Source organism: Octopus sinensis, linkage group LG1 (genome assembly GCF_006345805.1).
Source record: "Octopus sinensis linkage group LG1, ASM634580v1, whole genome shotgun sequence".
NCBI lineage: Eukaryota > Metazoa > Mollusca > Cephalopoda > Octopoda > Octopodidae > Octopus > Octopus sinensis.
Window position 1 is genome coordinate 80,124,292 of NC_042997.1, and position 23,396 is coordinate 80,147,687.

At 35.8% G+C, this 23,396-nt stretch overlaps 1 protein-coding gene across 1 annotated transcript in view; it reads right to left on the reverse strand.

The window, feature by feature from the left end:
• Positions 1-23,396, reverse strand: part of LOC115211101 (glutathione synthetase) — a 51,195-nt gene that overhangs the window by 27,203 nt on the left and 596 nt on the right. Inside the window, exons 2-5 of the mRNA XM_029780004.2 lie at positions 15,336-15,522; positions 8,411-8,492; positions 7,023-7,192; positions 3,011-3,053 (exon numbers count right to left, since the gene is read on the reverse strand). Of these exons, the coding sequence (XP_029635864.1) occupies positions 3,011-3,053; positions 7,023-7,192; positions 8,411-8,492; positions 15,336-15,522 (482 nt within the window). The remainder of the gene's footprint in view (positions 1-3,010; positions 3,054-7,022; positions 7,193-8,410; positions 8,493-15,335; positions 15,523-23,396) is intronic.

Here is a 23,396-nt window from a genome sequence, read left to right on the forward strand (position 1 = left end):
TGTATGTGGGATGGAAGGGCAGCAATTAAAGGGGACAGGATGCACTCAAGGTATTTTGAAATGAGTTCGGTGGGGCAATTGCAAGCAGAAACAATGGGGTGGCTAGGGTTGTTAGGTTTATGTATTTTGGGAAGGAAATAGATGGTGGAGGTATGGGATGTTCGGACGATGAGGTTTATGGTAGCAGGGGGAAAGCAGAAGAGGAGATGAGGTCATGGATGGTGGAGGACATGCGCTGTTGGTAGGAGGAGGTGGGGTCGGAGGGAAGGAAGCAATAGAAGAGGGGATTTTGAAGTTGGCTGAGCACTTCCTTTCTGTATAGGTCCGCGTGCCACACCACTGCTGCTCCATCTTTGTCTGCCGGCTTGATGACGATGTTATGGCAAGAGGTCATGAAGGGCGATTGATTCAGCACGGGTGAGGTTGGCCCAGATATATACACACACACATATATATATACACACACACACATACACACACACATATATATATATATGTATATATACACAGATATATATATATATACACAGATACATATATACATACATATATATATATACACAGATACATATATACATACATATATATATACACAGATACATATATACATACATATATATATATATATATAGAAAGAGAGAGAAAGAGAGAGATATATACACACACAGATACATATAAATACACACACACACACACACATATATATATATGCATATTTATCAGAGGTGACTCCAGGTCATGAACATCACTCATGCTCATCACAGATTTTGCATAAAAGCCATGCCTGCTCAAAGAATTTCATGTTTTTCTGCTTTATTTCTTGCCCCAAATGGCTTATTTTTTTATATCTAGCACTATGTCTTATTCCATTTCTAAGTTAAATATAAAAATAAAGCAATCCTGCAAAACACAAGTGATCTTTACACACAGATGCACAGAACAATAGCAATCAAATAACTACAGCGGAGTGCACAACAAACATTGGCAATATGACTGTCGCCTGTACTCTTGATAAGAGATGCCAGTGAGTCTTTTACACCTACCAGGCTCATTCGTATTAGCCCGAGTTGCTGGGTAATTTTTCCTTCTATTATAGAATGGAAACTTTTCATAGATTGGAATTTAAATCCTAATCTCTAGAGAAATTTATAGCTTTAATAAAACATTGAATTTGAATTACTTTTGATTTTTACAACTACAGATAACAACTCAGGCTGTAACTTCTGAGCCCGAGTAAGGCGTGTGTGAACGATGTCAAGAGAACGTCTGCTATGAATGATATTTTTTGACACATGGCACCTCCAAGACGATCGCCAAATGCTGAATGAAAATAAATAAACTGCGACTATGCTCAATAAAAGGAACCCAAGTTATTGGCTGCAATTGCATACTTGAAGTCAGTGTTTTCAGAAATTAAATCAACTTGCAAATACATGTTCACTTTACTAAATTTATACTCAAGCTAAGCCCAAACAGCCTGAGTGCCAGAGTCGCCACTGATACACACACACACACATACATACACACATATACACGTGCACAAATATACACACATAAATATGCATACATACATACATATGTGTAAAAGGCATGGCTGTGTGATTAAGAATCTTGCCCTACAACCACTTGCTTTCAGGTTCAGTCCTACTGCATGGTATCTAAGACAAGATCTTCTACTATAGCCCTGGGCTGACTAATACCCTGTGAGGGAATTTGGTAAATTGAAGCTGTGTGGAATGCCATCATGTATGTATGTATGAATGTGTATCTTTGTGCTTATTTGTTCCCACCAATGCTTGACAACACATGTAGGTTTATTTATGTCCCTGTAACGTAGTGGTTCAGCAAACAGACCACTAGAGTAAGTACTAGACTTAAAATAAGTACTGGTTCAATTTGTCTGACTAAACCCTTCAAGATAGTGCTCCAGCATGGCTACAGTCCAATAACTGAAACAAGTGAAAGATAAGATATATGAACCCATATCTGCTGTGCAGGCTAATATCTATATTCCATCTTCTTCCTCAAGTAAAATCCATTTTTTCTTAACACTTACCTCACATTGCTGGACATAGTCAACAATGATTTCTAGTTATAATGGTTTAATGTCTCTCTTTCTTGATCCAGTAGATTCATCAACTGCCTCTAATGCTCTCCCACAACAACTACAACAACATTGGCTTGTGTGAAACAGGATGTGAGCCACCACATCAATGTAGCAATACCAGTAGCCATTGCCCCTGATGTCATTTTTAGGTCCACTTTTTCCATTCTGATATAGGTCAGACAAGACTGATGAAGAACAGTATTTTGAGGCTGATTGCCTTTCCTGTCACCAATCCTTGCTTTTAAAGTATGGAATTACTTTAATCCTCTAGTCATCACACATTGAAACAGTTCAACCATAGGACATTATGTTATCATCACTTGCAAATACATGTTCACTTTACTAAATTTATACTCAATAAGATGTCAATGTGAAGGTAAATAGGAACAGACAGACAGACATAAAATGAATTTCCATACAGTTTGCAAATTTTATCCACAAGATATTTGTTAGCTTGAGGCTATAATAGAAGACACTAAGCAAACTTTTTAACCACATAGCCATACCTATGCCTATAATGATGATAAAAATAAAGTAGGTGATTATATTAGTTGAAACTACATTATCTATATTAGCATCTTAGTTGGGAAAAGTTTTGAGTGCTGAAAAGGATATTGCATTTCATCAGAGTTATTTTTGCCATTTTTAAATAGATGTACCACAAGAATAAATTATTTTCTCTTTACAGTCAATAGTCTTAAATCCTTTTATAATACATCCATAAACTGGTAGTTGATTCTTTATTACATTGTTTCACTAGAATAACATTTAAAAAGAAACCAAAATACATTTGAAATTTTCATCTCTCTTAATATTACTAAAATTAAGAAATTTCATTATAACATTGGAAAAAACATTGCTACTCCTATTAATGTTGCATTAAAAATTAGAAATAATCTTTACCTGATTTTCAATTTCATAATATCCTGCCAGTGCCATTGAATATCTGCATTAAAAATAAACATTTCTAAGTACATGATTTGTATGTTATGAAATTCATGGTATGAAAGACAAGGTCAACCTCTGCTAAGGTCTAATTTGCCTTTCATCTTTTTAGGGTTGATGAAATAAGTACCACTGGAGTCAATACAATCAACACGGCTGCAAAATTTCAAGCCTTGTACCTTTAGTAGAAAGGACTATAAATTTATTCATCATTAGAGCAATATATTTGGCATATGTCGTTAGCTCTGAGTCCATAATACACCAGTTGCCAGTTACAAATAAATAAGCTTAAGAATAACCAAACTCTTGCCATAGTAAAACACAGAGAGCTACAATCAATATAACACCAGCAACATCATCTAAATCGATAGATAGAAACTGTGTGGAAGCCCATCATATGTTTATCTTTGTGCTTGTTTGTCCCCACCACTGCTTGACAACAGATGTAGGTTTATTTACATCCCTGTAACTTAGTGGTTCAACTAACAGACCATTAGAGTTGTCTCTTTGCTGAACCACAATTTGAGAATAAGTTAGATATTTTAGCCCTCTTTATGAATGTAAAGGCAGATGGAAGTCGTGAGGAGGTGGGATGAGAGTGGGACAGAAAGAGGCAAGATGAGAAACATATTAAGATCAACTGACTTTCATTGCTAGCTAGTTTATATTAATGATGAAGGGATTTCTTTATCACCCCACCCACTGACCCACATACCCATCCAGCCATCCATTCAGCCATCCATCCAACCATCCATCCATCCATCCATACATACATACATACATACATACATACATACATACATACATACATACATACATACATACATACATACAGTTTTGATTACAGGGGACCCTTAAAGGATCAAAGTAAAGCATGCTACAATTTGGCTATACAAAATTACTCAAAACAGACAGCCAAGCAAACCATTATCTTAGCATGGAATGCATTGATGAATGAAGTTCACTGTTGTTAGGTAATCCATAATTCCATTAGCATCCAAAAGCATCATAGAAACTTAAGAGTTGTATAAAATCCTACTACAAACAGATGAACCGGTTATCTGTTATTGACACATTTGTCTCATTAACAGTTTTTGTAGTGATATAAATCATCATCATCATCATCATTTAACGTTTGTTGTCCATACTGGCATTGATTAGACGGTTTGACCAGGGCTGGTGTGCTGGAATGCTGCACCAAACTCCAGTTTGATTTTGCATGGTTTTCTATGGCTGGATGCCCTTCCTACTGTCAACCACTCTGAGAGTGTAATGGGTGTTTTTACATGCCACCAGCACAGGTGCCATTTGTGTGACACCAGTATCTGCCATGACTGCAATTTTGCTCAGCTTGGTGGGTCTTCTTCTCAAGCACAACATAATGCCAAAGGTCTTGGTCATTGCCTCTGTGAGGCCCAACACTCGAAAGGAACTCAGCCACTTTGTCTCTATGAGGCCCAATGCTTGAACGGTGCTCTTTACGTGTCACTAGCATGGGTGCCAGTTACATGACATCAGCACCAGCCATGACTATGATTTCACTTGGTTTGATAGGTCTTCTCAAGCATAGCACATTGCCAAAGGTCTTGGTCGCCAGTCATTGCCTCTGAGAGGTTCAAAGTTTGAAGATCATGCTCCACCACTTTGTCCCATGTCTTTCTGGGTCTACCTCTATCACAGGTGTAATACAATTGATTAGACTGTGTAATAAGTTACATAACTCCCAATTCATCAGACTACAAAATAAACAGTGAGCAGTGACTTGTTGGTTAATCAACAGATCATCAACAAGTTTATTTGTTTGAAACATTTTTAGTAATATCAGGTAACCCATTCATTTGTTTTTATTACATACACACACACAAATGCAGGTATTTATGTGTGTGGTTGTCCTCATGCTTACATTTATGTTTTTTCCACAATATTACCAGTTCCAAAAACCATGTTGTATCAAAAAGTCAAGTTAGCTACTCACTCAGTAAATATAGATTAATAAAAGTGTAATTTCTAGAATAGATTGGAGAAAATTCAGGAGCTTTTACCTCTGTTGGCAACCAAAGGTCTCTCTCTCTCTCTCTTTGTCTCTCCAAGTGAAACGAAGATTGTAAGACTATATGTGTACAAATAGCAATGCTACATAGTAGTGAAATGTGGGCCCTGAATGCAGAGGACATGAAAACTAGAAAGGAATAAAGCTAGTATGCTCTGCTGGGTGTGCAATATCAGTATACCTGTGTGACAGGGTGCTAGTGTATTGAGAGAAAAGTTAGGCATATGAGGAATTAGATGTGCTGGTTTGGTCATGGGATGCATATGGATGAAGACAGTTGCATAAAAAAGTGCCAATCACTAAAAGTGGATGGAACTCATGGAAGAGGGAAACCCAGGAAAACATGGAACAAATTACTGAAGGCCAATCTCAAGACATTGAGCCTTATGAAGGAAATGACAGAGGTGCTTTGCTGTAAAGAAGACTTGTCCACCACAGCAGAATTGATATTCTAAACCACTTTGGTTAATGCTTGACTGTGAGGAGGTCTGACCCATGCCCCCCAGTACCCTCTCTGCTTTATCAACCATTTTCCTCCCACCTGTCATCCCCTAACACCCATCACTTCTTAATCACCTGAGAGCAGAATAGGAATATACTACATCCCTGTGCTTTCTTTGTTACTTCCTTCCCCACCCCAAACCACTTTCATTTCTCACTATCTTCTCCCACCTACTATCTCCTCCAATCACTGCCTTTCTGTACCTTTTCTTGCCCATGTTGTTCCTTACCATTAATACCTCACTTATCTGGTATCACCTTCAATGCCCTCACCTCTCCTATATTTCACTCCATCATTTGCCTCTCTGTATCAACCCATTTATTCTCACCACCCCCAATGTCCCGCAATGATATGTCCTGACACATCTTCACCATGATTTCTCACACTATTGCTCTCCTTATCTTACTCTCTAATTCACCCTTCTTCCTTTTCAACTGGATTATTCACATCTCTACTTTTCAGCAACACACCTATTCCTGTCTCTTTATACTTCTAATCTCTCATCAAACTGGCACAAAGCCACCTTCATCCTCACTATAACTCCTTACTCCCAGTTGAAGTGGTTTTTGTCTTGCAAGTTACTAAATGACCCTGTCAGTGCTCGTACCATATAAAAAGCACAGGTGCTGGTGCCACATAAAAGCACTGATATTGGTACCATATAAAAATCACTGATGCTGGTCACACATAAAAGGCACCCAGTACATTCTGCAAAGTGGTTGGTACAAGGAAGAACATCCTGCCATAGAAAACATGCTAAATCAGACAACAGAATCTAATGCAGCTCCCAGCCTTACTTGCTCTTATAAAACTGTCCAACCCATGTCAGCATAGAAAGCAGATGTTAAATGGTGATGATGTTATGGATTAACTGTTAACTAACTAACAGAGGTCCAATTAGTCTGAGTTTATGTTGAAAAAAATATCTAACTTACTATCAAACTTATGTATTAACATGTGTTAATTATTTATATTGTATTAATTTATGCATTGCCTTGATTACTTACACTATATTAATTTATGACCTACCTATAAAAATGTATTTAATATAGACTTCATAACTGTTAACTATTTATGAAATAGTGTAAAAAACAAAAATCTTATCAAGCCTTATCATTAACCATTTAGCATTCAGATTATTCTGTCAAATGTATTCTTACTTATTCACATTGTTAATCAGATATTATCTTGTAGCTTCGAAATTTTGATGATGTGATTATTTATTTTTAGAATAGCATTGAAGAGTAGGTGTGAGAGACTGGATCTGACCAGTTTGAACATAAAATGAACTTGAGTGGATGTGGCTGGTTTAAATGTTAAAGATTTAAGACATCACTAGACTCAGAGTTTGACTGCCTCAAAAGTAAAAAAATAAATAAATAAAAGCATATAAAAAAATAAAACCCAGTATACCATACCTGTGTACAGAAACCATGTTTGTTGCTAAACCGGCAAAACTAGATGCAATTGTATTGATTTCAATCTGCTTTAATTGAAGATGTTTAGCAAAATCTTTAATGACTAGACTGGAAGATCCTTTGTCACAGTGAAGCATGTAATCACTGCGAAATATTCCAAGGTTTACATGCTAAAACAGGAGAAGAAAAAAGAAAGAAAAAAGAATTTTGAATAAATAAAGTAACATTGGGAAATTATTTAAATATCACCAACCACTAAATATTTAAAGAACTACAAAGGGAAAAACTATCCTTTTTCTTTTTCTTTTTTTTTGACAAAACCCAGTAACTGAAAAAAGATGTATTCTAGTCACTCTTAGATGTCTAGTAAAGTCAGCAGTGTTCTCAAACAATTTGGGGTAATAAACTATTTAATTATGCATTTGACATACATATACAAGAAAATAATATAAATAATGTAGTTTTAAATGTCAATTATGAAATGTTTGTAATGCATTCTGGCAAATTGAAACATGATTACGGTTGTTTTTCATCATCAGAGAACACCTTCTCCCTTTAGACATGTGTTCCTAAAACACTTGCTTCACCAGTGTAAGGGAACTGTGAGACACCATGGTGTTTTGGCCTCACTGTGTATCTTCTCAGTCAAAGAATCCTTGCTAGACTGATGAATCTAACAAGGGCTTGAGCTCTTGTTTATAGGAATTAGCAAATAAATTGTTCGCTATGTGTTGATGTCTGCCAAATAGATAATAATTCAAAAGTGCAAGAATGAGCAGATACATTAGCATTTGGATTCTTGCTGTTCTGTATGCATCCCATGGATTATTATCTCTTTGGCTGACATGTAGCACATATCTTCTTTGCCCCTGTAGCAATAGATTAAAATCTACACCAGTCATTGAGTATGACCCTCCCACTTGTATTATGTAATTTACTATGAGGGTGACTAGCCCATGTCCCATTCTACCAGATATTTTAAGCATCTCATGGGTAATTCTCGATGGACTGGGTGCTTCCCCTGCTTCATTTCCTTACATGCCTAATCCACCATATTGCTGTCAACTTGAATGATTGATCTCTATGTTGGGTTCACTTTTTTCGCCTATGCATTCTCATTTGATACCTCTTCTAATAGCATTCCATTCCTCTTTCTTTTCAATATCTGTGAGAGCAAGAGTGCTGTTATCACTCCATACACACTTCTCAACAAAATCTCAATCTTCTTTCAAACATTGCCTTGCAACCTAGAATACCACAAGCCTTTGATCCTCATGTTACAGAACATTGGCAAACTTCTTACTCTCAGCTTCTTTTCTAATGTCTAACTTCTCTTCTTGTAACATTATAATTATATTGTATAAATGATAAATAAAATAAATACTAACCTGCTTTCTTTTATCATCTTGCTTAAGTGTAGCTTCATAAATTTCCCACATGTTTTTAGTGAAATCATCAACTTCAATAACACTGAATTGTAAAATAATTATTACAGAGGTAGAATATCAAAACATACTAGTACTAATATTTTTATAGCATATTCAAAATTCTGATTTCAAGGAAGATGAACAGACCTATCTAAACTGTAACTGCTATTCCTCTATTGAATTATATATTCTCTCTGGAGGTTGTGAAACCAAAATTATTTTAGTGCAAAATTAAATATAGAGCGGAACCTTGGTTTCTGAATATAATTCATTCTTGAAGGTCGTCCATCACCTGAAATGTTCATAAACCAAAACTATTTTTCTCAATAGGAAATTCAAGGCACAGTGGATTCATGCAGGGATGTGAACTGAGTGAAAGTCAGAGAACAACTGATGTTCTTCCATTGATACTCTTAGCTTGTTGCTAACCATTGTTCCTGCTTGTGTATTCATTATTCTAGACATCATTCATAACCCATGACATTTATGTCCAAAAAAATTGTTCATAAACAGAGGAACCACTATATGTTATTGTGCATAGATAACTCATTTACTCAATGTTGAGCAATATAATTTTGGGAAATATACATTTTTATTACAAACAAAGACTAGAAATTTCTTTTCTCTTCACTTCTGAATCAAAAGTCAATGGTTGTAATATGTCAATCATCATCATTACCATACTTTAACAGCCACTTTCCATGCTGGCATGGTTGGGATGGTCTGATCAGAACTGGCATGGTTGGGATGGTCTGATCAGAGCTGGCATGCTAGAGAGTTGCACTAGGTTCCAGTCTGATTTGGCTTGATTTCTACAGCTAGATACCCTTCCTAATGCCAACCATTTTACAGTGTGCTGGGTGCTTTTAACACGGCACCGGTATGAGTGCTTTTAATGTGGCACTGGTATAGGACTATTGTAGGCCAATCGTCTTTATCAGAAAAAGTAGCCTTAACAATACAAAACAGTCAATAAGTTGAACTAATGAGGGAACCTCTAAACAGTCACTCAATTTGCTAAAAATAGCAAGCAAATTTTGTGAAATTAGACCTTGCCAAAGAGAAAGGACATACTGGATATTCTATATATAAAAAGACGAGATGGTCACAACTGGAATGTCTTTCATCATAGATCTGCTCAGTCAGGACTGACTTGGGGCTATACTACATCAGTAGATAGTGAGAATACTGAGTATGCTTCCCAATGCAAACACAACTTTCACTTTAGGTCCTTCTGTGCCATTCAGTACATTGGGTGGCGTTCCATGTAATGTTGACTGTCTTTAGGTCATCTTGAAATGTCCACCACCAAGTGATTTTGGCCTACCCCTTTTATGATTGCTGACTGGTGGTACCCAAGTCATGGCGATTTTTGAGTTCTGTTGATCAACCAGATGGAGAATGTGGCTAATCAGGTGGAATGAACATTCTGCTACAATCTCTTGCAGTGGTCATGACTTCACTCTTTTCAGAATCTCCTCATTTGTGACACAGTCCCACTAGTTAACATAGACACAAATAAAGAGACAACATAAAATGTCAAAAATTGACTTTAGCCTGTCCAAAATCATAGCCTAACACAGAAAACCAGAATTACCATCATCATTATTTTATATTAATACCCAGCAGCATTAAGGGTTTTGCTGTACATTGAATCTTTGAAACTACAAAGAAATTCAGTACAATGATTGGTGAAAATACAACACTTTAATACACTCTTAAATTCCATCATTTAAAGATACATCAATGCACACAACACTTGATGGTATAGAAATATAGATTAAACAAGACGAGACACAATAACATTACAATAAAATTCGCTATAGATCTTTAAGGAGCCACATGCCAACCTAAGTGCAATAAACTCCCCTCAGAAATCTCATTATTTTTCATAAGCCAAAATTCAACAATCCCTGGGTAAAAATCTTTCAACCACATCGTTGTCATCATCAACAAATAAAACAGAAACACTTTCATAAACATATAAAAGCTTCAGTGGAGCCAATTCTACCAAAGGACAGAATTACAGTTTGTGAAATTCAAGACTACAATCACCAACACAAAAACTGTAATACATACATTCAATAAAATAGTTATGGGGGAGCCCCAAAATAAAAATAAACATATCCACAAGCAATACAGAAAAATACTGCCATAATTACACAACTAAAAAAAAAACAATATGATAAAATCTAGGGATCAGAAATAAAATCAAATTATTTAACTTAGCATCAAGCAATTAAAAAATGAAAATTAAAATATGATTGTGGCAGTTGGGAACAGTAAATATAAATGAAGAAAATGCTTGAAATAGCAATCACAACAGTAGCAGCAGTGAGAGTAATGACTTCACTGACTTCAAAAACTTATAAAAGAAATTAGATTAGTCACACTGACTGGATACAGGATAAGTCATTTAACAACTAACCAAAACTAATCTATGATAAAGCATTATTTTGATAAAGTTTGTGGTAACACATTCATTTTTTTAAAAGCATTATCTTAAAACAAAAGGTTCTATCTTCTATGCTCTATATCCTACTTTGATTTCATAGCTAATTAAGCATTATATAAGTTCCATTATTAGATTCAGTGTAAAAGTTCCTCTCACACTCTCCACTTAGTAGGTTACAGTACTTCACTGTAACTCAAATAATGTTTAGCTTCAATATATGTCAGAATATTTTCTTAATAGAATTCATTATATTTACACTCCACCAACCTTTTTGTTACCATATTTCTCATTAATTTTGAATGTAATGAAGAGTTTGTAGGGATATAGTAAATTACATATATTTTTCATTATGAAGGTTGTGTTTTAAATAGAATTTAAGAAAAGATTCTAACAAGAAATATGACAAGTTTTGTCTGAATATGAACATTTAAAACAGTTGTTTTGTATCAAATAATCAGAGATGATCTTATGTTGAATCAAATGAGTTAAATAAAAAGTAATGATTAAGAAATTTTAGGAATCAATTTTGAAAATAAAAAATATGCAACATATTGTTTAAAAGTTCTTTAAGGAAAAACAGAAATTACCTTGTAGAACAATTTATTTAAATGATCGTAATATTACAATATATTTACCAACAGACAATTCAGTTGCTTATATTTAACCACTACATTTGAAATTAGTCTTTTACCATCTGAAGTATGTTTAACTCATTACTTACTTAAATAACCAAAATCCTTACATGAAACACAATAGGTGAAACTTCAACTTATTAAAATAAACTGTTAATTAATTGTTATTTTATTACTATATCAGATTTTATTAGAACCAACAACTGGAATAACATTTAAGAAAAATGGGAAAGATGGATATTCACTGGACATGTAACATAAAAACCATCTTTATCTTAATCATGTTTATTTTCCATTTATGCTGCCTCTGCAGCAGCCGGGTGATTCATTGTGAACTTACAAACGTATTTATCTGCATACAAAAACACTTGTGCAATTAAAGAACGACGGCAACAAAAAGGTAAACTGAGTAAATTCGACTTAAAGGTAGATGCAAATAGAAACAGCTTCCATGCTCAAAATACATAATGCATTTTCTATGATGATGAGATACAAACTCATAGCAAATCAAGCAAACAGCTGGTACCTGTGTCCAATGAGAACTGTTGTTTTACTTTCTTAATATAAAACAAGTAAAACCTTTTATAAAGAAATCCTTTCAAACAAGAAATAAAAACAAAAACTAAGACAAAGACTGATATTTATCAGTTCTTCAATCAATGTTACCCATAATAAACTAATGTTCTAATCGGTAGAAGGATTCATTCCTTATCCACTGAAAGCAACTAAGTCCAAAAATAAGTTAATGTTTTGGCACTCTGCAATATAACTAATGGGCAAAATCAAAATGTTTTCAATGCCAAATGAAACCAAAAAAAATCACGTGAGATAGCTAAGAGTTTACATATAAAGCAATGATGCTCAATATTAGACAAAATTATAAAGACACATGTGTATTACAGAGATTTGTTTAAAACTACCTTTATTTTGTCAGGTGCAAAAGTATTTGCCAAGAGTGTATTACCCCATCTTCATTTAGTTATTTTAGAAGTTTGAAGATGTCTGAAATCTAGTTATTTAATTAATTTAACTTTAATTCGATATACTTTCATATATAGAATTGAAGCTGGATTATTTAAATTATTTTCTTTTCAAATAGATTTATATAAAATACAAAAAGTTATGAACCTTGTTCATCATCATCATCATCATTTAGCACCCATACTCCATGTTGATATGGGTTGAACAGTTTGACAGAATCCAACAGGTCAGAGGACTGTGCCAAGCTTCAATGTAAAATTTGCTATGGCTGGATGCTCTTCCTAATTCCAACCATCTTACTGAGTGTACTGGGTACTTTTTTTGTGTCATTAGCGTGGGTGAGGTTATCAAGTAGCTTGCAAGATAAAACCCCTTGTTTGAGGAAAATGTTTTATGCGAGACATTGAAAGGTAAGAGTCTGACAGAGGAATAGGAATAGTGGTCTTGCAGTAGAGGAGATACATGGCTACACCAGATGGAAAAGGAGACAATCTATGCTCAATAAATTATATCAAAAGGACTTATTTTAAATTAATATTGATTTTATTTGATAGGTGATAGATGAAAGAGAGAGTATAGTAATCTTTAACAATATAGGCGCAGGAATGGCTGCGTAATAAGCAGCTTGCTTCCCAAGCACATAGTTCCAGGTTCAGTCCCACTGCATGGCACCTTAGGCAAGTGTCTTCTACTATAAGCTCAGGCTGACCTTGTGAGTGAACTTAGTAAACTGAAACTGAAAGAAGCCTGTCGTATATGTATGTATGTATGTATGTATGTATGTATGTATGTATTTAATAATCAAGGATAAAATCTTTATAAGATTTTATCAAGTAGCCAGCATGTAATGAACCATATAGATAATAATTAATACAAATATATATAGGCACAAGAGTGGCTGTGTGGTAAATAGCTTGCTTACCAACCACATGGTTCTGGGTTCATTCCCACTGCATGGCACCTTGGGCAAGTGTCTTCTACTATAGCTTCAGGTCGACCAAAGTCTTGTGAGTGGATTTGATAGACGGAAACTGAAAGAAGCCCATCGTATATATGTGTATATATATATATATGTGTGTGTGTGTGTGTGTGTGTGTGTGTGTGTGTGTGTGTATGTTTGTGTGTCTGTGTTTGTCCTCCCAATATCGCTTAGCAGTTCGGCAAAAGAGATCGATAGAATAAGCACTAGGCTTCCAAATAATATGTACTGGGGTCGATATGCTTGACTAAAGCGGTGCTCCAGCATGGCCACAGTCAAATGACTGAAACAAGTAAAAGAGTAAAAGAGTAAGAGAGTAAAGAGTATATCAGCATCGTTTAACATCCGTTTTCCATGCTAGCATGGGTTGAACGGTTCGACCGGGGTCTGGGAAGCCAGGAGGCTGCACCAGGCTCCAGTCTGATCTGGCAGTGTTTCTACAGCTGGAATTATATATATATAATTATAATAATAAGGGCATTTATGAACAGTGCCATATACTAGAAAGGGATGCCAAATAGCTCTAAGAACTACAGTTACAAGCTCTATTAGCATGGATTGAAAGCGAAGAAAGTGAATAAATAAGATTTTTTTAAAAGAGGTCTAACTATAGATTGATTTCTGGTTTAGAGATGTAAAATCTCCATACCTTCATGAGTATAGTACGACCAGTTATACATAATTATAAACATTTATACATACCAATACGAATATCGCATATCCATAATCATATATACAAATGTTCACATTTATATACAAGCTAATTAGATTTAGCTTGTATATAAATGTGAACATTTATATATATGATTATGGATATGCAATATTCGTATTGGTATGTATAAATGTTTATAATTATGTATAACTGGTCGTACTATACTCATGAAGATATGGAGATTTTACATCTCTAAACCAGAAATCAATCTATAGTTAGACCTCTTTTAAAAAAATCTTATTTATTCACTTGCTTTGCTTTCAATCTGTGCTAATGGAGCAAGTAACTGTAGTTCTTAGAGCCATTTGGCGTCAATTTCTAGCATGTGGTGCTATTCATTAGTGCCCTTATTGTTATAATTATATAATTAGGAGTGGCTGTGTGATAAGTAGCTTGCTTACCAACCACATGGTTTCGGGTTCAGTCCCACTGCGTGGCACCTTGGGCAAGTGCCTTCTACTATAGCCTCGGGCCGACCAAAGCCTTGTGAGTGGATTTGGTAGACGGAAACTGAAAGAAGCCCGTTGTATATATGTATATATGTGTGTGTTTGTCTTCCCAACATCGCTTGACAACTGATGCTGGTGTGTTTATGTCCCCATAACTTAGCGGTTCGGCAAAAGAGACCAATAAATAAGTACTAGGCTCCCAAAGAATAAGTCCTGGGGTCGATTTGCTTGACTAAAGGCAGTGCTCCAGCATGGTTGCAGTCAAATGACTGAAACAAGTAAAAGAGTAATTATATATATATATTGTCCCACCACCATCACCTGACAACCAATGTTGGTGTGTTTACATACCAGTAACTTAGCAGTTTGGCAAAAGAGGCCAATAGAATAAGTACTAGGCTTACAAAGAATAAGTCCAGGGGTCAATTTATTTGAGTAAAGATGGTGCTCCAGCATGGCTGCAGTCAAATGACTGAAACAAAGAAAACAATAAAAGAACTGACACTTTTATGTAGACCATGGCAAAATACGGTGGCTGAAGATCAGTATTAAAAATTGAATTTAGTGTATTTTATGAACTGAAATTCAAGTTGCTGAAATTATCAAATATCGTTTTTCATGAGTAAAAATTTACATTTTTATAGATTAGAATATAAGTAGTTAAAAATGATCAAATACCTTTTTAGTGAATTGCAGAGAAAATTATAATCATGTGCAACTTTGTGAATTAGTAAATTAAAATCAACTTGCACAGAGTAGGCTTCTTCAAGCAAAGAATGCAAGGTTACAGATGGAAACAAAGCAAAAGGTGCATGATCAGAACAGGAAGATGAAGCATGAGTTCCTTTTGTTCTCATTAATATTCCTGCAACAAAATAATAGCATTTTTTATGTAAATAATAACAAAGAGTCAGGGAACACACACACACACACACATATATATATATAGATAGATTCAGATAAATATGGTACTTAAGTTGAGGCACCAGAATTTAGTATGGTATTATCCATACAATTTCAAAATAAGGTGATTCAAATCAAAATAAGCAACAAGGATATCCAGAGGTAATGCAGTACGATCGTTTGCAGAGGTAATGCAGACATTCTAAATTAGAATGTCTATCTACTCCACCAACTCTACCTCAAACAGACACTACCCTCTGTCTTTTCTCAGCCTTTGATAAACTAGTCTATAAAATAAAAACTGACCCTACTGGTAATTAAAACTAAATAACAGAAAAATCAGTGAAAAGCAGTGTCTTCTTGAAAAAATTTTCAGTTACAATTGTGATGTTGTTAGTAAAACATGTTCTTTGTCTATCTCCTTATCCTCTTGGAGATTTTGGGTAAAATTATACTAATGTGTCCTTCTAATTTAATTAAATTCTATGTCTTTGTACAGCTGAAGATTGCTCTACATTTTAAATTCATGTAATGAAATGATTGCATTGTTCAATTAAATGGAGTCGCATGAAACAATCATACTGCATTACCTCTGGATACTCTCATTGCTTATTTTGATATATATATATATATATATATATATAATAAAGTTTTAAATTTCAAAATTGCAAAATATATTACTGAAATATGTCCACAGGTATACTCATATGCATGAGCCCAACAAATAAGACTGAAGGGGTAGCTTGACCTGTTAAAAATAACAGCCCAAACATTCTCAAATGACACCATTCTATATTAAAAAGGGAAGGCCACATAGGGTATTTTAACAAATAACCTAAAATGGAGTTTTCAATTCAGGTTGTGTGTTGCTATTTCTGAATTTAGCTTTTTTTAAATTTTGTACTCTTTTGCTGCTGTTGTTGGCATTCTTGTTTATCCTCAAAGTATTCCTGATCAACCATACTTATGATTAAAAGGACTTACAGCCATGACCACCCCAATGACATTTTTTCTTCTTATATCTACTATATCCACTATGTTTGGCATTATTTAAGCCAGTAGTGCTTGATTTGAGGATTCACTCAAGAAGGGTTTTACAGCAAACTTAACTAAAATGAATTGTGAAGCCACCACTATTATCACCATCACTTCTCCTTCTCTCACTATTATATCTCTGCCTTTATGTATGTTTCTCATGCACTGTTTCTCTGTAAGTATCCTAAGAGAGAGATAGAGACTAAAGAGAGATCGAAAGAGGAAGGAAAACAGAGCATCTGTCATCAAATATATTTTAACATATTTCTTTCCTGCCTTTCTGCCAGCACTACTCTATTTCAACTTCCTGCTTTCTGTCTCCCTTCATGTACAGGTCATTTAGCAAAAACTGAACATTCATATGTCGTCTTCAATGGGAGATTCCATCATATATATATATCCTTTCTGTTGAAGAGTGTAGGCTTGAAATGTAAAAGACTTTTCCGTTCTTCCCAAGCGTTAAACTAATACACCTGCTTGTTATTATTACACTTGTCTTTGTCTTTTGCATTTTGTAAATTTGAACTATATATTACATATGCTCACATGGTCACCACCATTTGATCCTGTCTGACTGAACTTCCATGTATTTAAAAAAAATAAGATTAGGCTGTGTGCCAATTTCTCTACAGGCTTGAATGACTGCTTAAAAACATACCACCATCCACTCCCGATTGCACAGGACATTTCTTTCTAAGTTAAACAGTGGAAAATGTTTTCCAAATTAGATCTGTCTGAAGCCTATTTGCAGATAAAAGTAAATGAAAAATGCTCTAAGTATTTGACAATAAATACACACATAGGGTTGTACAGATACACACAATTACCTTTTGGATTAAAAGTGGTACTGCAATATTCCAGCAAATCAGGGATACGATGTTATCTAATTGTGAATTTGCAATCCCATATTTGGACAATATTTTGATCTAGAGTAATTCTTGTGAACAGCATGTGGAACACATAAAAGCTGTGTTTAAGAAAATTAAAGTTTTCAGGTTCACTTTGAGTGAAGAAAAATGCAAATTCTTTCTACCCCAAATTAATTACTTAGGACAAATAACTGATAAAAATGGTAGATGTCCTGACCTGTTTAGGGTAGATGCAATAAGGAATATGCCTGCACCAACAAATATTCCAACTTTACAAGCATTTCTTGGAGTGGCAAATTATTATCAAAGCTACATTCCTAATATGCACAAGATAAGGATTCCATAGAACAACTTATTAAAAAAAGGAGTAAATTGGAACTGGTCCACTAAATGCCAGAAAACTTTTGAAGAAATAAAAAAAAATCATAATCTCGGACCTGTCATTAAGACATTATGATCCTGAAATGGACATCATTGTAGCATCTGATGCTTCAGAGAACAGATTAGGTGCAGTTCTACTTCATAAAAATGAAGATGAAAGTACAAAATCAGGGGTTCAATGTTTCATGCTCTCTAATAGCTGCAGAGAAGAGATATAGCGAAATTGAAAAGGAGGCCCAAGCAATTATTTTTGCAGTTAAAAATTTTCACAAGTTTCTGCATGGCAGAAGATTTTTTATTGCAAACGTATCATAGGCTTTTGCTGTTGTTTTATGGGTCTAAAAAAAGGGTTACTAATTTTATGGGTCTAAAAAAAGGGTTACTAATTCATACTGTGAACTGCCAATGTTGGGGTGAAATATTACAAAATTATAATTTCAAAATGCAATACATTCCATTAAAAAAACCGGTCATGCAGACTGCCTTTCGAGATTAATTCCAAAAAATATGGAACCATTAGAAGTGACTGCTATAGTCACACTGCAGGCAGAAAGTGAAATTAAAAGTTTTATTACAAACATTATTCAAGAACTACCAGTGACAGCACAGGATATAAAAATGAAAGTTGTAGGTGATGAGTATATTACGAAAATAAAAGAGGCTTTAATAAATAAACAGAATTAAAATTCAGATGCCTGTAGATTTTCAGTTTGTGACAATATTCTGATGTATGCCCAAAGAGTGGTGGCTCCAACTACGAGGGACGTTCAATAAGTAATGCCCCTGACCCACTTGCATTTGTTTGATCTAGCTGAAATTTTGCATGTGCAATTATTTATATCTCTATAGATTAAGTGGCAAATTACAGCTCTGAACTAATTGTGGTTTCTGATTTACAGGTGTTTGAACTGAGTCAAGTGTGAAATGGAGACTGTTGAATGTCGAGCAGTGATCTGGTTTTTGTATTTGAAAGGACGCACACCACAGGAGACTTTTGATGAAATGAAAGTAACTTTATGGTGATGATGCCCCATCATATGACCTTGTAAAACGCTGGCATCGTGAATTCAAACATGGTCGGAACTCAGTGGAAACAGCTCCCAGATCTGGTCGCCCCCTTCTGCCATTGATGAGGCATCTGTCCGTCAAGTTGAGGCTGCCATTTTGGAAGATCGATGCATAACTATTCGCCAAATAGCCCATGAGGTCAAAATTAGTACCGGGTCTGTGGAAACTATCATTCATGACCATTTGCATATGCAAAAGGTGTCTGCCAGATGGATTCCCAAGTTGCTCACACCTTTCCAGAAGCAAGAACGCGTTGAGTGCTTGAGGATGAATTTGGAGATGTGCCAAGAAGATGAGTCAAAATTTTTCAAAAGACTGATTGCACAGGATGAAACCTGGGTCCATCACTATGATCCAGAGACCAAAGCCCAGTCAATGCAGTGGAAGCACCGTGACTCACCTCCTCCAAAGAAGGCAAGGGTGCAGCCCTCCGCTGGCAAGGTCATGCTCACAGTCTTCTGGGTCCAGGACGGAGTAGTGATGACAGATTTCCTGGCAAAGGGTACCACAATTACAGGAGCCTATTATGCTTCACTTTTGAGGAAATTAAGAGAAGCTATCAAAATCAAGAGGCGGGGCAAGATCAGCAAAGGCATCCTCCTCCTGCAGGACAACGCTCCGGTCCACAACTCACTTGTTGCCAGATCAGAAGCACAGGCGTGCGGCTATGAACTCCTCCCCCATCCCCCCTACTCTCCTGACCTTGCACCCTCTGATTTTCAGCTCTTCCCAGCCATGAAGTTGTTTTTGAAAGGAAAGCATTTCCCAGATGATGCAGCCTTGATTTCTGAAGTCACGTCGTGGTTGGAGGACCAAGCTGGTGTCTTCTACAAAAATGGTCTCCAGAGCTGCATCAAACGATGGGATAAATGCATAACTCTGGGTGGTTCCTATGTAGAAAAAGACTAATAACTGAGCCAAGTTTCGTTGCTCTACTGCTATGGGAAGTGGGTCAGGGGCATTACTTATTGAACGCCCCTCGTATTAGGTCAACCCATAAATAATTTTTTTTATACTTTTTTTTTATTTTTCAAAATTAAGATAGACAAAGTTATTTTTTAATCTAAAATATACTAAAATATAGGCGCAAGAGTGGCTGTGTGGTAAGTAGCTTGCTAACCATCCACATGGTTCCGGGTTCAGTCTCACTGCGTGGCATCTTGGGCAAGTGTCTTCTGCTATAGCCCCGAGCCGACCAATGCCTTGTGATTGGATTTGGTAGACGGAAACTGAAAGAAGCCTGTCGTATATATGTATATATATATATGTATGTGTGTGCGTGTTTGTGTGTCTGTGTTGTCCCCCTAGCATTGCTTGACAACCGATGCTGGTGTGTTTACGTCCCCGTCACTTAGCGGTTCAACAAAAGAGACCAACAGAATAAGTACTGGGCTTACAAAGAATAAGTCCCGGGGTCGATTTGCTCGACTAAAGGTGGTGCTCCAGCATGGCTGCAGTCAAATGACTGAAACAAGTAAAAGAGTAAAAGAGTAAAGAGTATACTCTCTTTCATTTTCTACAATGCTCTTCCATCTATCTAGTAGACTTGCATGGCCCTTCTTCCAAAATTCACTTGTCCATGACAAAAAATACTCCTCCAAGTCTGTTCTGACCTCATCTACAGAATTCACATTTTTTCCATCCAAATGATTTTGAAGATTACAGAATAAATGATAATCAGACAGGACAATGTCTGGCAAATATGGTGGGTGGGGCATCATTTCCCATTCAAACTGCTCCAGTCTTTGGAATGTCATCCTCACTGTATGTGGCTGAGCATTATCCTGATGGGAGAACACCTTTTATCTTGAAACCAAAGGTGGTCAATTTTCTTCTAGCACTGACTTAAGCCACTCAAGCTGCTGACAGCAGATCTCCTTTGTTATCATTTGGTTTGGGTTTAAAAGTTCAAAGTGAACTAAACCTTTCATATCCCATCAAACAGATAACAACACCTTACATAGGTGAAGACCTTCTTTAGCCTGGGGTGCCAGTGTTTCTCCATTCCCTACCCACTGTCTTAGGTGCTTGACATTTTTATAGAGAACCCATTTCTCATCACCAGTCACAAGTCAGACCAAAAATGGTTCATTCGTGAGATGTGACAGCAAAGATGAGCACACATTCACTCTCTGTGTGCAATTAAACTCAGAAAGTTTGTGAGGCACTGGCCCAATTTGCTGACCTTTCTAATAGCACACAGGTGCTAATGAATGGTTGAATGACCAAATCCAAGCTTTTCTGCTAGTTCTTCAAAAGTTATGATAGGATTTGGTTCCACCAGGGTTTGCAGGACATCCTTGTCAAGCTCAACAGATCTTCCAGGATGAGGCTTGTCTTCTAGGCTGTAGATTCTGGCTTGGAAATTTTGGAACTACCATTGACATTGGCTTATGTTTATTGTCCAATATCTATATACTGCATTAATATTTCTCACACTTTCCATTACATTGTTTGTCTTTATTGAACTCATTAAGCAAAATATGCTGAATATGCTTTGTCACTTCCATTATAGCTTTGAAAAAATAACTGTTAAAATCGAACTGCACTCTTCAAAACTTGCACTAAGAATAAGTACAAGATAAAATTACTACCTGCTTTTATAGCAAGTTGATGCAGGTAGTTTATTCCACTCAACTCTGACTTTTAATTCATGCAATTGAAAAAACTGCATTATTTATGGGATGATTCAATACATTACAAAAAGGTGTATTGCAACAATTTCACAGTGGACATCCAGGAATGTCAAGGATGAAGACTCTGATGAAGAGTTATGTCTGTTGGCCGTCTATGGACCAGGATACTGAAAACTTGGTGAGAACATGCTAAGATTGCATGCTTGCAGCCAAAGCCCCACCGGTAAAATAACAATTGTGGCCAGAGACAGAGAACCCATAATCTATACATATTGACTATGCCGGACTGGTAAATGGTGCTTACTACCAAATCATAGTTGATAACTGTATTAAGAGACCGGAGGTTTGCAGGTGCTATAGACCAACATCTAAGACAACTATAAAGCTCTTATACGAATTGTCTGCATGATACTGCATTCCTGACATGCTAGTTTCAGACAATGGAACACAGTTCTCTGAGCATGAATTCAAGAACTTCTGTAAAAGGCATGCAATAAAGTATATTTTCACCCCACCCTACCACCTGAGGTCAAACGGACTGGTAGAAAGATTTGTGGACACCTTTAAAAAAGCGTTAAGAAAAGTAAGGAATTAATTAAGTAACGGCGAAGCACTGACAAATTTCTGAAGAAAATACAGAATGACTCCCCCAACCCAAGTATAAATTCAGGGAGGTCTCCCACAGAACTGATGTTCGCAAGAAGAATAAAATCCATGTTTGATAAGCTATTTTCAGACAGTGGACGTGTTTGGGTCTGGAGGCTTTCCAATCAAGAATTTGATTTGAAACAACTCCAACCAACTGTGAAACATGGTGGTATCTCTGTAATGGCATGTAATGGTTGTTCTGAGCTGATCGAATGCGTTGGAACCATAAACTCTGAAAACTACATCGAAATACTTAAGCAAGGACTACTTCCGATGTATTCACATGATAACATAATGAGAAATGAGTTTTTATTCATGTAAGATGGAGCTCCATACCTCACAACAAAAATGAATCAACAATGGCTGACTGAAAATGGGATCAAAAAGCTTCCTTGGCCGAGCCAATCTCCTGACATGAACCCAACTGAAAATTTTTGGAGCATACTAGATAGAGCTATACGAAAAACTTAACAGAAACCTAAATCTAAAGATGAATTTTTTCGATTATTGCATGAAAAGTGGGCAGAAATTCCACAAGAGACAATCACAAAGCTCATCAGTTCAATGCCTAAAAGAGTTTCTGAAGTAAAAACTACAAAGGGAATGTCAACTAAATACTACATTTCAATTGTTCACCTTGCGTATCAAATAAAAGATTTTGAAAATTAAAGGTGTCTTTTTACTTCCTGTATGTCTGTGATGTCTGTGTATATATATAAATAAAAAAAAATTATATATTCCTTTGAAAAATGAAATCTCAAAAGGTGAGATGTATGAGAGTACAACACCCCCTGGCAAGAATGAGCTGGACTACTATATAAAAATAGTAGTAGTCTGAGTAAGTGAGGTCGTTCATGCAAGTTCCACAGTTTACGTTTTGATAGTTCAAAGTTTACAGTTCAAGTTAGCATGTTGGATTGTTGCTTCTTAAAATATTGTTTTTATGTTCTGTGTAGTTACTGCCATTTGTTAATACACTGTTGCAGCATATTCAGTTATCCATAAAGATATAACATATATATATATATATATATATCTGTATGCCTGCATTCATATATTTATTGTAACATCCATTTCTCCATGGTTGGACTAATATATATTACTGAGACATTGTTAACACAGCCAGGTGCCTTTCCTATCACTAACACTTATCTATTCTTCAAGTAAGGGAGTTTTCTCTCTAAACTTCTTCAACTTCA